At 40.8% G+C, this 17884-nt stretch overlaps 1 protein-coding gene across 1 annotated transcript; it reads left to right on the top strand.

Annotated features, from left to right (window-relative positions):
- The first annotated feature begins 4083 nt into the window (after positions 1-4083).
- Positions 4084-17347, top strand: LOC144539638 (uncharacterized). The gene is made up of 8 exons (XM_078285382.1): positions 4084-4106; positions 4719-4870; positions 6727-6910; positions 8753-8896; positions 12267-12400; positions 14300-14511; positions 15405-15511; positions 17290-17347. Exons 1-8 carry the CDS (start codon positions 4084-4086, stop codon positions 17345-17347), a joined length of 1014 nt encoding a protein of 337 aa, XP_078141508.1.
- The last annotated feature ends 537 nt before the right edge of the window (positions 17348-17884 follow it).

Below are 17884 nucleotides of genomic sequence, written 5' to 3'. Positions count from 1 at the left end.
ATGATGTCACTGTGTCTGATTGAAAGGGTGTTAGGGTGTCACGTACATCCCTCGATACCCGATTTACAATCTGAAAATATGGTGTCAGGTGCGCAGATCAACCTATTTTAGACACATTCTCCAACCTTTTCTGCTCTAAATCTGGAAACATTTTGTAGCTTCTTGCTGCCCATAAAAAGACCCCAGGCTTATGTTAAATGTTGAGACTTCCATCTGTGTGTGTGTGTACTGCCAAACTTTCAGAGGCCGACTAAAAGAGTGTCTGTAGACAGTGTTGAGTCATGACTGACCTATTGACCTTTTCCTTATTTCTCATCCATCAAGCTCGTAGGAGAGGTGACTTCACCTCATCGCTATAGCGTGACAGAAACACCGGGAGGTTTGGTGAAGCAAAGGGTCGGGCCAAATTCAGAATGCCACCTGTTACTCTCTGAACTGTCTACCGGTTCCTTTTCAGCTTTTGCATGGCTCCTATGAGTAATACAGACGGTCACATTTTCATTTAATGCATTTGTGTGTTTGAGAATAAATACGACAATTGTTCTACCTGATCAAGCCAGAACACTACGTACTGCATTTGGGTTTCCGAATTGAGATGCTGAATTTGATTGAAAAATTATGGTTATTAACCCCTATTATTAGGGTTATTAAAATAAAATCTACGATATTGGGCTTTTATTGAATGGCCACTGACAGGTTCCTTTCTGACCACAGCAACATAAAACCTGCAATGCAGTTTCATTTTCTTTGCATGGTTTATTTCATTTTATTACTTTATTAGTTAGTTAACTAGTTCATTTTTTCTTTTAAAGGCCTAATGTATCTGGCAGTTTCCCTCCCGTTGAATAGGTGTGGTGGAGAGTTTTATTGTCACATGGTCTAAATGCTTCAGTTTCAGAGACTTTTCCACAATGACAGGAATAAAATTCTGGGGGAAACGCTGAATACTCAAATTTCTTTGGCATGAAAATGGTCAAATTGAAAGATATTGAAGTATCAGTTGTACCAGTATCGGTTGTACCAATTTTAAATGCATTGCAATGTGCATTCCCCATCTGCAATACTTAATTCTAAGTAATAAATCAGGAGAATTCATAGTGTGATAAAAATGACTGTAACAGACAGGCCTGGGACACTTTCCACTATATTGAATAGCAACCTAGCAGAGAAATTTCATATTCTGAACCCATAAATTTCTCCTATTTCCTATTCCACCTTTTATATTTCCACATCAACGCAAGTGAGGGAAGAAACCCTGACACTTTACTGCAAGGATTTCTATCCGCCGCCTACTTTAATAGTCCAGAAGTTGGCACGTCAGCAGTTTTTTTCCTGAACCTGCTCATGGAATTTACGTGGCAGTCCACTAAACCCTTGACCTCCTCAAAATGTCGGGTTTTACAAGCGGGCAGGTGCGTCCGAGCTGCCAAGGTCACAGAATTGACCAAATGAAAGCTGCCAGCCAAGTGTTTGGGTCTCACTGATGAGTCTGAGAGTGTGAGCTCAGGACACCTCAGCGGAGAAACCTCTAATCATCTCTGCAGGGCCAGAGGGGGAATCTCAGCTACTCATGTCTGGATAATTAGAGGGATCTTTCCTCTGTCTTGATACCTCAAGACCTGGGACTCCTCTCTTGTTGGATTAACGCCGCAGGCCCTCGCTGACAGGAGTACAGGAGCTGTTTCGCCTGGTGTGTTTTGGTTTCATCTTATTTTAAAATGTTGAAAATGATTTCTTTTAGTGTTTGTGACACTGTAGATTTCCCAGATTCCCAGATTCCCAGACTGGGTGAGCCCTTGTTTATTGTCAAAACCCAAACACTTACAATTTCTTCACAATATATGCTTTGTATTGCCATTAAATTGTCACAGCATTTAATGTTTAAATATGAATTTTTCTCTTCTCTTTTCTCTTTCTCTCTCTTGTTTTTAAGGGATAAGACTAACTATCTATCTATCTATCTATCTATCTATTTATCTATCTATCTATTAGGGATGGGATGATATGCGATACGATTCGATACACGATATGGGGTTCGATTCGATAAAACCACGACACGACGTAATACATAAAAGTGCAGAATTATGTTTATTTCTGAGCCACAAATCTTTCTAGCAATGGCATTGGCTTGCTAGAATGTAAACAACAATTTAAAAATGTCATTACAAAGTGAAAATAATGTAACTTGGATGGAGAGCTTGTGAAATTATGATGGTCAAGCTGTCGTATTTGTGATTACTACAGCAGAAGAAAATGGAACTAATATCGCGATTCATTTTTCTGCCGCACGATACGTATTGTCACATTTTTGTATTGCGATATATTGAATTTGATATATTGTCCCATCCCTATTATCTATCTCTCTCTCTCTCTCTCTCTCTCTCTCTCTCTCTCTCTCTCTCTATGCAGATGAGTCAAGTACAATTTGTATTAGTTTCAGTCCTATAGTAGAAGCCTTGTACTTACAGGACAGCGGTGACTACATTGAATTTGCCTCTTGCCCTGCCTTCTTTGACCTACATGAGATGAGCCATCATGCTAACCATCTGGGGTATTTCCGCTGGCCATAGATACACTATATATATATATATATATATATATAGGTATTCTGGGTCATAGGTATAGTCACGCGAACTTCAGAGGAATGGCAGAAGAGACGGGACGAGTGAGAGATTTGTGTGAGCGAGCTGGCAGGGTCGGGTCAGACAGTAACAGAGACCCGGACCCCTCTGGTGAAAATGTGAAATGGCGAGGACTAATGTTGCTGCCAACACTAACAGTAAACCCTGGGTATGATGAAGGAGCAACTGTCTACCTATGAGCATATACAAACATACTGTTCAGAGGGGATGGGACGATATATTAAAATTCAATATATCGCAATACAAATATGTGACAATACGAATAATGAATCGTGATATTAGCTCCATTTTATCCTGCTGTAGAAATCACAAATGAGACGGCTTGCTCGTCACAAGCTCTCCATTGAAATTATATTATTTGCACTTTGTAATGACATTTTTAAATTGTTGTTTACATTCTAGCAGCCAATGCCATCGCTAGAAAGATTTGTGGCTCAGAAATAAACATAATTCTGCACAGTCAGACTTTGTGGTCACTGAACTTTTATTTATCACATCGTATCATGTTTGTATCGAATTGTGAACCCCATATCGTGTATTCAATCGCATCGTGAGATGTGCATATCATCCCATCCCTACTGTACGGAGAAATGCACTGAACACACACACACACACAGACACACACACATACACATAGAAGTATGAATCCCTCAACACATATTCATGAACTTGGAGGGAAAACATCAATGGATCTAAGGCAGGGATGGGCAATGGAAAGGCAATTTTATTTGATGGGAGGGGTGTGGATGGACGGGATTGTTCAAAAATTTGATGGTTTTATTGGTTAGGAATTTATATTTACGCCTACTAGTGCAGCATGAGGTCACCATGAAAGATACTGTGTTTTCCAGTAAGTAAAAGTAATGGGAGTTCATTTCATGGGGACTTTAACACACCTTTAACCAAGTAAGCCGTTAAATCCCCTTATGTAGTCTTTGGTTGGAATGAAAACCAGCAGACTCTCAGCCCTCCGTGGCACATGGTCGCCCATCCCCGGTCTAGCATCTCACCAACGACACAGTAACTTGAACATTTTGCCAGAGTCGACCATTCCTTTGGTATGAAGTCTGGCAAATGGGAACTCAAAGCTTAGGGTGTGTATGGGGAGTCTTGGGTTTCAGGCTGCAGGGATGGTGGGATGAATCAGAGCCACACAGTTGGTGGTGGTGGAGGGGGGAGGAGGGGGGGTTGGGGAGGAGGGGGGGGGGGAGGGTTGTTGCTAGAGGGAGGAGGCTTTGCTTCTTGGGGCGATCGGCACAATGTCCTTTGGAGCAGAAAGCTGTGGCAGCCAATAGTTTGAGGACAGACCGCAGGCAGCAGAGTGGTGTGTGCTGATAAAGCAGAGGAGACCAGAGACCCGACTGGCACGAAGGTGCTGCTTCCAGGCAAAAAGCACAAATCCCGACTCCAGACCCTGACCAAAGTGCTGAGGAGATAAAGCATGGGAGTGTACAATGAGCAAGGGTAATGGATTATTAGCATCTGTGGTGTGGTGGTGTACTAGATGTGTCCTTGGCTTTGCATATTTGTTTTGCATAATTAAAATCAATTTCTAATCCTCTGTATAATTGCAGCAATGTAATGAGCACTAGGGGAAAAGCTCAGATTGTGTGTTCTTTTTAAAAGTGAGGTGATCTTGAGGCTGCAAATCAGAGGTTTTCATGGCAATGCGTCTAATAGTAGTCAATAAAATACATTGTGTTTGAATACTATTTCAAGCTCATTCAAGTTCAAGTTCAAGTCCACTCTAAAATTAGACATCTACCTTGTGAAAAAAGGAACACAGACACAGACTCTAACAAAAATGGTTTTATAGATTAAAATTGAGACAAATTATGGTACTTCTTGAAAAATGGTAGGTACCTATAGTCTTAAACTGGGAAAAACATAACATTATGGACTTGAAAAAAAGCTTACATACTATTTTTGGATACATCTTTTCATTTGGCATCTCCAAGTTTGCTGGATGACACAACAGGCTGAATACTGTCCTCAAGAGCAACTTGTGACTTCAAAATCCCTGTTTTCATTTTGCTCCTGTCTATTTTCTTTCATTTTCTCCACTGTGTGTTGCAGGGCGGCCCTCGGGGAACCACAGCCCCGCTACATGCAGATGAAAGAGAGCAGAGGAAAGTCCCGCCGCCGCCACGGCATGGCGAGCCCCCTCTCCCTCCGCACGCGCTCCTGCAAACTGCCACCCAAAGTCTTCAATGACATGATGTTTGTAGGTCAGTTACTGGATGGGTGTAGATCTGACAAATAATCTGATTTTAAGGGAGACTGAATCTTTACTTTCAAGGATGGTTTTATTCCTGGTGTTCTAGTTTCAAAGTTAAGACAGAGGCCAGAAGAAGACGATGAGATGATGAGATGAGAATATCATGAGACCTGGCATCAGGAGTTTTATTATTTTAGATACAACAGAGTTGAAGACATGATTTTAAGAATGGTTTGATTGGAGAAGAGAGAATTCCCGCACACTGTCCTTTTACTTGCAATAAACTTTATTACTGATACATCGTTTCAGTCCTTAGACCTTAACGTTGTATCAGTAATAAAGTTTATTGCAAGTAAAAAGAGAGGTTCATCAGGTATTACCTGATGAAGGTCTAAGGACCGAAACGTTGTATCAGTAATAAAGTTTATTGCAAGTAAAAGGACAGTGTGTGGGAATTCTCTCTTCTCTTGCCTATGGACATTTCCTCCTACGCACCTGTCTACAAGAAACTGAAGGTGTGCATGAGCCTCTACAGTCAAGAATGGTTTGATTAAAAGAACTGAAATGGGTTGATTTCCTACTATTCCTCTTTAGAGAATTGCTAATCTACTTTAGTTTAGTGATAAAATATAGTGATGAAAAACACAGGGAGAAGGGAAACAAATTGCAAATTCATGTAGGAGAAATAAAAAAAACAAAAAACTAAGAGGTTTTATGAAAACATGAATCAAATCTACTCCTGACTACTTCTGTCCCCCGTGTCACATGGTGGTCGTCAGATGCAGCGCACTCGGCACCCAGAGGTGCTAAGAATGTGAAGAGAGGATGACACATCCATAAATTCAGCCTCTCTGGTATTTTTGGAGAGGGGAGATCATATTGTCTGAGAAAGGGGGGGCTGCCGAGGGCTGCAGACGAAAAGCTAAAATAGATGTTAAACCTTCAGTGAGATAGCAAAGACAGTTAAAACGTGTCCATTTGACTTTTATATTTTGAATTTTCCTGGATCATGTCTCAATCTGCAGGCAACATTGGGCCTGTGCCTCAATTTAGAGCTTCTGTAGCTAAGAGGGAGAGATAGATGCAAAAACTGAGATATAATAAAAAGAAGCCAATCATTTTAATTGTTTAAAATGGTAATCTACTAGATTCTTGTTTTGTTGATTTTGGAATCATCTTTGGTGCTAAGCGCTCACTGCTTCCCAGAGATCACCTGTCAATCAAACAGTCTGTCCAGTACTGTGACGTTTTTTTCCTTTGATTTTCTGTTGATGCAGTTTGAGTTTCTGTAGGTGGCGCTCTACTCTCTTTTCTTCGTCTGTTCAGTCATGGTGGCTATCGCTGCTCATGCTAACTACCCAGTTCTTCTTCTGTTTATAAAAAAAAACAAAAAAACGCTGTTGTTGCTGCCAGAAATGTAAAATGCATCACTTCCTGTATGTCAGAGGATTTTTCCCAGGAAAGACCTACCAGACACCGGGTGTTTAGCACAGCAAATGTAAAAGCTTTCATGAACTGGATATAGGTTGAATCAGTATTGTGTTATATCAATTGGCTAAAGAGAGTAGCGAAACGGACATCTATTTACATGAAAATGTCAGAAATATAAATGTTTTATTGAACTGAATTCCTTCATCGGCAACAATTTAGTCAATTCCAACAGAAACAGGCCTAGAAACCTTAGACTGGACACAGCTTTTACTGATGAAAAGTGAATGAGGAAAATTATTTTTATTTTATTATTCTTATTTTGCTTTTACCCACAAACCTGTCAAAAAATCACTTATAGGCAATATGTTCTGACAGTTGTACATAATAGAAGTTTGTGAAAAGTTACAGTATGGGTGCCCTGTTTTGCTCCGACAGTGGGGGGTTGGAGCCAGGAGGACCCGTCCTGCCGGGTAGAGCAGTTCTGTCCCGAGTACAACGAGTGGCGGACGGCAGCGCCCATGGTCAGCCACCGCGGCCGTGTGGCTGTGTGCTCACTGGACGACAACATCTACACAGCGGGAGGGGAGGATAATGTCCGATGTTACAGCAGCGTGGAGAGGCGAGTTTCAAAATGGATGCATTTGAAGTTACTTGTGTTACTTTCCAAAAAATGTGTGCAAGTGGTCTGTTAAAATTGGCAATTATCTGTATCTCTAATTCATACCCGGTCATCATCACCATGCCTTGAGATGTCTTGAGATGTCTTAATAACCAAAAACAAGAAGTCACGATGAGACATTTCTGTCTATCAAGATGTCCAAAGACATCTTCAGACTTGTTCTGTCTTCAGACATGAAAGTGCACATCTTGAGACAAAAGAGACAGCTTTCCTGCGTCTTTAAGATACTGAATATGTTAAGACACATCACTTTGTCTTGAGACAGGACAGTTTTAGTGTGTCTGAATTGGAATAAGATTAGTGTAGACATAATCATGGTAGTTTTGAACTGAAAGCAGTTCATGTTGATACTGGAAATGTGTATTTGTATTGTCTCAGTTTTAAGATACTTTTAACAATGTAAGCTTTTGTTTGTGAACCACATCAGACTTTGAAGGTGGTTATTTAGGAGTTTAGGTGTTTTCAACATGATGAGAATAAACGCAAGGAGTGAAATCGCAGGGAAGTTCATAAAATGATTTAATTAAAAGTCATATTATTAAATAACTTTTAATTCAACTTTTAATCATTTTAATAATTTTTTCTCCCCCCGGCATTATCACTCTAAGCCCTTTAAGGCGCAGAACATCTCACTGTGAGAACCTCGAATCGAACTAATTGAATTTGCTGTTTGTCACGCACTCCTGTGAATTCCATTTTTTTAATTTAAAGCAAAGATCAAACGCTGCGGAGCTGATAAGAACATGTAATTGAAATTGTTTAATTTTCCGTTTCCCTCAATTTTCCGGTGTGAGGTGTTTCAAATTGAAAGGGGTGCAGATGTAAGAGACTGGCATTTCATTATCTCACAGTGGTGATTACAGCAGGGAGACAGCTTCACCTTAGGCTGTGTGTGTGTGTGTGTGTGTGTGTGTGTGTGTATATATGCATGTCGCAGCTGACAGTTGGGGGTCCATGAGAGGATTCCTCCCGGGCCGATGTGGTGATGGAGGTGTAATGTAGCCGACTGTAGGTGTCGCATGTGGAGAAAGGGCTCTCAGTCAGCAACATGAGGCCGCAGCGCTGAGTGCTGACACTTGTCAAGTACATGAATGCACTCTCAAACAGACACACACACACACACACACACACACACTCAATCACACACACTTCTTCCCACTCTACCAGATGTCTCTAAGGGTCTGATCGCGTTCCCAATTCCCGCAGCTACTCCTAAACTGAACGGCAGCCAGTGGACGCCCTAATGAGCATCACTCCCTGGCCGCAGACCAGCAGGGAAAGACCCGACCCCGAATTTTGGATACCCAAGTGCACCTAAGCTCCGAGTTTTGTTTTTTTACAGCACTGTTGTGGCATTTTAAGCGATGTCTGACTAAAAATTTGTCAATTAGGGGGATTTTTGGTTTTGTGGGATGTGAGTTTTCTTCTAATGGCCTTGAGTGGAGTGAAAATGATTTTTTAATGGCCTTCCAGTGGAGTGGAAACACTCTGGCAGATGTTTACATGGATCTCCCCCATGTCTCAAAAAGTTTCTCTCAGTCTCTTGTGTGTGTGCGTGTGCGTGTGTGTGCGTGTGTGTGTGTGTTGGGGATGCACATCAGAGCTTTAACACACACACACACACACACTCACAATTTCACACATAAAAACACGCTCAAAAAGTTTATTTGGAAAGCTTGTGTCTGTTCTGGTTCTAGTGAAGTTTTCAAGTTATCACCAGCACCCAATATAAACCTCCATCATCTCATTGACCCTCCTGCTCCTTGACCTCCATCCTGGCAGGTACAGCCCAGACGCAGACAGCTGGAGTACGGACGTGGCACCCTTGAGCTGCCCCCGCAGTGGAGTGTGTCTGGTGGCGATGGACGGATACCTGTACGCTCTTGGAGGATATGATGGCATGGCTACCACAAACACTGTGGAGAGGTATACTGTAGATCAATGCATCATTGTCAAAAAACTGAGAGACCTTGCTATGATTACCGTAAAAAAAAAATGAGACCATGGTGGAGACGATTGGTAGCCTCTGACTCACGCAAGTAGTATTGTTAGTGCTAGTGTTTCTCAATGTTATGACCACATTTCCCATAAACCTTCCTGTCACAAAGAGGATGTTGCTTCTCCGGTCGAAGGTGTTCTCTTTGGCTTTCCTGAAGGGGATGAACATGGTGAAAGTGTATTTTTGTTCCCATCAGCCTTTCATTTGTTCCACCAGAAACTCTGAAAGCTTTAGATCCGTTTGCGCTGGAAGAACAGCGCCCTCTTCCTGGTTTGTGTCGTAAAGCAATCCAGCAGATCTCCTCTGAAATCTGACCCGGCGGCTTACAAAGTAAAATACTGTGTAGAGGCCGGTAGAAGCTGCCGATCTTCTTGTTAATGGTCTTTACGGTAACTAATTTATCAAAGTTAATATGGTAATGATTTATTGATGGTAATATTCTACAGTCTTCACCTTTAAACAGGAAAAATATATAGGCTTTCCAGAATATAAGCAGTAGATTTGTGGATGTCTTCAGTTGCTTTGTAGGCAGTCTGAAGCCGCTAACACACACATAGGCGCCGATTTATGTTTCTGCCGGTGGGTGCTCAAAACAGCTGAATGCCCCACCCCCACGCCCAAGATAAACCTTCTGCAGTAACCATAGCCTACATGACTTGTTGCTATACGGATTTGGAAAAAGTAGTCAAACGCATGCATTTCAGCACCATAGAAAATTAACAGCGACCGACACACACGCACACACATTGGAGATCAAAAGTTTAATTAAGCAATAGCTCAAGACAGGCTGTGTATGGTTATTATATCACAGCTAAGGGGCGTTGTTCGGCTATTACTTTCATATTGCCAAGTATGGCAATATGAAAGTAATAGACACACTACAATTTAAATAGTTTTTATTAATAAATAATAATGTTCAAAATAAAATAGGCCCTCCTGGCTGCCTGCACATAGTGCCAGGCGGTTGCTATGCAATGTACACACTAGCAGCTAGCATATTTCTTTTTTCATCACAGGCTAGTGTTATATTGATTTCATTATTTGGCTATTTATTTACATTCATTTGTATGTTGCCATTTATTGTGCAACCACTGAAAAACTGTTGCTCCACTTTCTCTGGTCCCCGAGTTTCGGTTGCCAATAGCTCTGGAGAGAGGTTTCGCTCTTGTGGCCACTTACGGCCATAATCTCTCTCGTGTCAAGACCCGCATCCGATAGTTTCTGAATCGTGGTGCTATCCTCTTTACGTAGCTCTGCATGTCGTTTAGCAGGTGGATTTTTTTCTGGAGATAGGCACTGCTCAATCCACTCCTCCATAGTTAGGCCACCCCAGAGGTCGAAGTTAACCTTAAATGTTTCCATTTCGTTAGCTAGATAACTTTGTTTGTTAGCTAGCTAACTATCGTAGTTTGTTAGGCTAACGTTTTTTTTCTCAGACGCGGAGTGATACTGAATTGCGCAAAGGAATTAGACGTCATGGTATATGGTTAATATACCACGGCTATGAACCAATCAGATTGCGTGATTTGAGCTACCCGTTTTATAACTAACGATACACACCATGAAACGCACGGAAAATAATAATCAATGCCACCAAAATTATTTAGTAAAAAGGCTCACATGAACATAAATCATAGGCCAAGTGCACAATCCAACACAATCCGACACCACCGTGGCCGTGAGACACGTTGCTATAGTAACTTACACCCGTAAAGAACGCAACATAACAGTATAGGCTGCAAGGGGCCTATCAACAAGCCAAACAAGTTATAATATTGTTACACACGCAAAGAAAGCATACAAGCGCACGCAGTAAAATACAGTCAATTAATTAACCATCAACACATAGGCCCACACAGCTACTAAATATTAAAAATTGGATTTGTTTTTCACTCACCATTGACGTCAGATTAACCGCGATACTTGAATTACATCGCTTTCAATTGGACAGTGCGCACTGCGTCTAACGTTAGCCAATCACATTAAAGCTATGACTTTTGGATCAACTTGTTTTGCAACGTGGGCTATGCTATCAAATCAATGTAAATTTGGCCCCAGCCGCTGGCACATATACAGTAGGCCTATCAAGTGCATTTTCCCCGTGGGTGCTCGGCCTTCTCCGCGGGTGCTCGGGCCCGGAAGCACCCACGGAATCGGCGCCTATGAACATGTTACCCCTCTATTTCGGCTTGACCACAGCATACTGAAGAGACGACGCTACTACTTCTCTCAGGTTCATGTTGTTTATTCCAGTCTGTCAGATAACACAGAAATCAATGTGGTTGAGTGGTGGTTGAGACACATTCAGCTCCCGCCCCTACACACAGTCTGGAATCGTCAGCAGGCAAAGGGGAGTCTTTACACAATGTGATCGTATAGTTTTGTTACATAAGAAATAATAAAAAAACACTCCTGCTACAAACAAAAGCGTATTCATAAATGTACACTATACATTGTACACTATGTAACATCTGAGTTTACTACATAAACAACCATGGACCCATTTTTATATATTTATATAGCAAATAACTTTCTATGCAAGGGTTTACACAGTGCTTATAAAAAATAATGAACAGAAACACTACGCCTCATATAAGTTATAAACATACCTGTCAGATAACACAGAAATCAATGTGGTTGAGTGGTGGTTGAGACACATTCAGCTCCCGCCCCTACACACTAGAATCAGAATAAAATCAGCACACCAAAACAATTGCCATTTTATATAAGTTGAGGTACAGCAGCTAGCCATTAACAGAGGCTAACAGACTTTTAGCTAGCTGGATTTCACTCGACATAGCACCATGAAAATTCAACTTAGCAACTCAAACACAGTCACAAAACGTAGCCACACTATTTATGTCACTTTATATACACTTTGATTTAGACTGGAGTAAGGTTTTCTAATTTAATATGTAGAACCACTACGGAGCTGTTTTCACCACATACCAGTCTGGAATCGTCAGCAGGCAAAGGGGCGAGCTGAGCGATTCCGGTTACTATGGTTACCACCACTCCCCACGTGAGGGCGCTTAAACGAATCAAATTAAAAAGGCCTTGCATAAAATAATACAGGATATGAAAACATTTCCACAAAGAAATAAAAGTAGCAAAAATAAATTAATGAATACTAGAATGAATTTTGACGAACTTCAACAATTTTTAACAATCCTGTTACAAACACACAGAAAGTAATAAAAAAAAAAACGATTATGAGTTATTCAGAAAAAGAGAGTCCACATGATTGACGGACCATCTGGTGAATTGGTCTTGCTAACTTTCTATTAATGTTTCTAGGTACGATCCAAGAACGAACACGTGGAGCAAGCAGACCCCGATGCTGACCAGGCGCGCGGGGGCAGCGGCTGCTGTGCTGGACGGTCACTTGTACGTGATTGGAGGAAACGACGGCTACATGGCCCTCAACTCGGGTGAGAGATGATCGCTACACTAAAATAAAAAACAAAACAAAACGATGATTGCCTTTGACGTCTCACCTCAGACACTCACGAATGCAGTTAATGTTTTTCATAATAATCAGTTAAAATGCCACTGAAGAGTCATCATGCCCCCAAGACTGAGTCAGCGCTCGTTTTGATTTCTGTCTGAGTTTTCATTTCTGTTTTGATTTCAGACCCACATACAGTGATTTCCAGTGTATTTGCTGTTTTGTGAGATAATAGAGATAATGCAGTTCAAAGACACAGTACTTTTTACTGCTCATAGGATTTCATTTTATTTTGAACTTCATCAAATATCCCACTGGCAGTTTCAGAAGACACTGCATTGATACAAACCTCGTTTATTACTGATGAATGGTACCAAATTCACATATCAGTACCTTTCCAATCCATGTGCTCGGTAGGAATAATTATACTATCCAATAATTACATAATTACACTCATTGGAGAACTCACAGTAATGTTAAATCATTTCATTCATTATGGTGTATCAGCGGAGAACCTCTTTGTCTGAAACTGCTTCCTGGGTTTTTCTAAGTTCATGTAACCACGAATAAATTATAAAAACAAAGGCATGTAACTGAAAGAAGTGTGATGATGGAAATAAGCCCAAAGTGCATTTTCCAGTCATCTTTCATCAGCATCCAAGCCCCAAGATTTAACCATGTGCTCTCTGAATAATAAATGATTATTTTGTGTTCACTGTTGGGAGAGATTTGGGGAATTTAGCTGTTATCTGCGTTATGCGAAAAGACCTCAACTCACTTTGACAGGTTTTAGACATGGAACGGCCTGGCAGGGTTTAAATCATACATAACAACTTGCTTGACCTTTTATTTCCCGTTAAGTAGCCTGCACTCACACACACAAGTGTGCACACACACACACACACACACACAGAGAGAGAGACACACACATACACATTCTTTAGCCCCCCGACTCTGCCAAAGATAAACAAGGGTTAGGTTGTGCTGCCACTTGTCAGTGCCTATTTCTGTCTGTGAGAAGAGAATGTCAGGAAAATTCCCATAACCTTCTCTGTTGCCATCAAGTCCAGGGGTCTCATTTCTAATGTTTAAAAATGATTTCATCCATGAATCATTTTAAAGAGAATAATGAAAAAAAAAACCAAGGATATTATGGAAAATACATTTATTTCATTGGTATCTTGCATCAGGAGAGAAGTCATTTTTTATCTTTTGACATGCCTCATAATTGCAGAAAGTCAGTGTAACTTGTTCATTTTGGTATAGGAATATGAATACTTGGCTGTCAGTAAAGGTAGTATTATTCAAACAGAATGTATTAAGGTGATGATACACAGACACATTTTTAAGGCACACTTGGGACAAATATTTTGAAAACAATTGAAAACAATGTAGCAGTTAATCTAACCAAGCTTGATCAGAGAGCAAGCTTTGCAGGTAAGGTTTAAACATCAACCAATCAGAGACAAGAAAATTGGTCAGGTGACCTGTCCTCAGCCCAAAATATTTTCAAAATGGTCCAGCTGCTACTAAATAGTAAACAGCTAGGAAATGATAGCTGTGATTCTTTTTATATAACATTTTCCCTATATAATACACGTTATGAAATCCCAGTGGATAACCTTGATAAAATGATTAAATTATTACATTTTCAGTAGAAAAGAGGAGGCCAAGATAACAGTGATGGTAGCAGTTCATCTATTTTCACTCCTCCAACTGTCAAATTTGTCAGTTACCATTGCCCTCTTTGCCTATTGCCCAGTCGTTTATACTCATTGCCCATCGCCGGCACATTTTGCCTCAAATTTGCCCTAAAAATGTGTCTGTGTATCATCAGCTTTATGTGGTGTGTTTGACCCGTTCTGACCCGTTCGACCACCAGTGGAGCGGTACAGCCCTGTGGACGGCACCTGGTCGGTCTGCCCCCCCATGCTGAGCCCCAGGGAGAACGCCGGCTGCACCGTGTACCTGGGCCGCATCTACGTGTCGGGAGGCAAAGACGAACTCAACCTGGAGCTCAGCGCCGCCGAGAAGTTCGACCCCGACACCCTGAGGTGGACGCCTGTCAAACGCATGAAGAGCAAGAGGAACAACGTGAGTGTCGGGATAGATGTCCGGTCTCTTCTAGGGTCCTGTTTTGTTTGTTTTTACTTTATTTGCATGTGAAAAAAGGGACAGAAGAAATATAATGTATGTAAGTGACACACAGAAACTTTAAAAGGGGCCTCTAAAAACATTTCAAAGGAGCGAGTAAAAAAATCAGGATGACAGTTGAATTAGGCAACAGAAACCAAATTATAGGCTATCAAAACCCAATATAGATGAGAATGATACAGAAAAATACATCGAGATCATGTAAGGGAAGTGAAATCATCTGAAACAGCCCTGAGTAGGGTTAGACCGACATTGGCCTTTTAATAAAAATGGGATAGCAGCCAGTCAGTGTCATGGAGGTGAGGATATGACTTTACTCAACAGCTTAAGCGGTGGCAGTCTGTAAAACCTGCAGTGACACCTGCCTCACCCCGCCTTAAGGAGCTGCTAATCTTCCTCAAAGAATTTCATAATACGGGTTTCATTTGAGTTTTAGGCTCCCATGGTCTAGATGCTGTTTCAGAGGCTTTTCCACTCTGACAAGAATACAGTTATGGGGGAAATACTGAGTGCTTGTTATTTTTTAGTAATGTTTTGACATGGAAATAGACAAATTTAAAGAACATCAGCATAAAATATCTGCTATCGGCAGCTTAAATCCAAAAATATTGTTATTGGCCTTCAAAAATCCATATCTGTTAAACCTTAGCCCTGATTTAGGGAAAGACAGAGGAGAAGAAGTTGCCTCTGATCATCTACCTGACCACTATCCAGTAGAAAAAGACAAAAACGGCGTATTTTGTCATATTGAAATGTTACTCAAAGGAATATACCAATTGTTTTTTTACATGAAAACATTTATTTATCACTCACACTTACTCTTACATATTCAGATGTCTCTGGTCGTCTTCAATGGAGAGTTGCTGGCTGTGGGAGGCTCTGATGGCATCACCAACCTGAAAACAATAGAAGTTTACAACCATGAGACTAACACATGGAGGTAAGGGGAAGCACAACATCTCTAGCAGGACAACAATCTGAATCATTATCAATTTAAAGTGGTGCACTGCACTTCCCAGAGATCACCTGTCAGTCAAACAGTGTGGGCGGTACTGAAGTCTTTTTGCTTGGATTTTCTGTTGATTAAGTTTCTGTAGGTGGCGCTCTCTTCTTTGTCTGTTCAGCCATGGTGGCTATCGCTGCTCATGCTAACTACCCAGTTCTTCTTCTGTTAATTCCAAACAAACCGCTGTTGCTGCTGCTGTAAAAGTAAAACACATCACTTCTTGTGCGGCAGAGGATTTTTCCCAGGAAAGAGCTACCAGACACCGGCTGTTTGGAACAGCAAATGTAAAAGATTTCATGAACTGGGTAAAGGTTGAATCACTATTGTGTTATATCACATGGTGAGTAGAGTAGTAAAATGGAAATTTGTTTATATGAAAATGTCATGGATTGTTACTTTGAATACTGACATGAGAAGGTGCAAGGGCAACTGGACCTCAAATACAATGCAAAACACATGATAGACAATACACAACACAATACAACACAATACAATACAACACACATATCACTCTACACATACACTCACCGGCCACTTCATTAGGTACACCTGTTCAACTGCTCGTTGACACAAATATCTAATCAGCCAATCACGTGGCAGCAACTCAATGCATTTAGGCATGTAGACATGGTCAAGACGATCTGCTGAAGTTCAAACCAAGCATCAGAATGGGGAAGAAAGATGATTTAAGTGACTTTGAACGTGGCATGGTTGTTGGTGCCAGACGGGCTGGTTTGAGTATTTCAGAAACTGCTGCTCTACTGGGATTTTCACGCACAACCATCTCTAGGGTTTACAGAGAATGGTCCGAAAAAGAGAAAATATTCAGTGAGCGGCAGTTCTCTGGGCGAAAATGCCTTGTTGATGAGAGAGGTCAGAGGAGAACGGCCAGACTGGTTTGAGCTGATAGAAAGGCGACAGTAACTCAGATAACCTCTTTACAACTGTGGTGAGCAGAAAAGCATCTCAGAATGCACAACACGTCGAACCTTGAGGCAGATGTCACTTTGGTAGCTGGTTGACACTGAGCTGAAAGCTGATACCTACCCAGTATTAGTAAGGTGTACCTAATGAAGTGGCCGGTGAGTGTACATTCAACATATGCATTTGGGCAACATGGCGTACAGTATGGTTTTAGCAACAGAGAGAGGTTTGCTGATCTTGTCTGGTAGTGAAATTATCCAGTGTACCACACAGTAGAAACACAGAGAACAATAAGATCCATGAAATAAATTATGGAAATATATTATGTGGGAGGAAAACTTACAAGTTACACAGGGCAGAGCGGTGCAGACATTGTAAGTAGTGCAAAATGTAAACTTTCAGACTTTAAGCAAAGTGAGCCAAGGCAATCACTTAGAAATCAAATGACTGAGGAGAGAGAGAGAGAGAACATCCAGTGTAATTACTCTAATATAACACATGAATTATTTAAATCTGACATCACATTAATCAACATCAGACTATCAACTCCTAGCATAGCGAATATAGTCGCCAAATCAATTTCAAGGCTACAAAAAAATGACAAAAACACTCCCAATCAGGAAAGTACGTCGGCTTACATGCAGCAAGACACACTCACACAGTTGCTTATATTTATGCACCAGGTTCATATAAAGCTCATATATATTATGTATACCTTCAGGCTGTTTGCTGTTACTGATTAGTTCTTTCTCTGAATCTGAATCATTCCCTTCTCTATCTGTTTTCAGACATTTTGGAAGTATGAAGACCAAGCATCCAGGAGGAAGAGTGGCTGTGCTGTACTGAGGCTGCACTATGGTCATATTGTGTGAACAGCAGAAAACTGATTAGAAATAGGCTAATGGATGTATACTAGGCACCAGGAAGTATCTGTAATGTTGTTCAAGTCAGGTAGCATAATGATCCAATAAATGAAGAGTTCATTCCAAAATGAGATATCCATACCATTTGAAAAAGCTGGCAACCACTGTTATAAAATGATTGTGGGCATGAAATTAAAGCACATTATGGGTTGCCAGGTTACCACTAAAGTTATGGCTCCTCTTAAGTCCTTTGTTTACAAAACAGTTATGTTTTATAAGGTTGAATCAGTGGATTTTTTTTAAAATATTGACTAACAAAAAGTTGCAATTTCCAAAATGGATTTCTCAAATGTTGGAGTGAAACCCTTCAAATACAGAGAGAATAATGTTACTAACAAACTGTTTGACTACAGTATCATTATGTCAAACAGGACAGAGCGATCAGTCTAGTGTTTTAGGGCAGAGTGACTCTTGTAAATAATGTATTTTAGTGTTTATTAGTGATTGTATTCATGTGGAG

Source organism: Centroberyx gerrardi, chromosome 8 (genome assembly GCF_048128805.1).
Source record: "Centroberyx gerrardi isolate f3 chromosome 8, fCenGer3.hap1.cur.20231027, whole genome shotgun sequence".
NCBI classification, from domain to species: domain Eukaryota; kingdom Metazoa; phylum Chordata; class Actinopteri; order Beryciformes; family Berycidae; genus Centroberyx; species Centroberyx gerrardi.
This window is presented reverse-complemented; position numbering and strand designations above follow the sequence as displayed.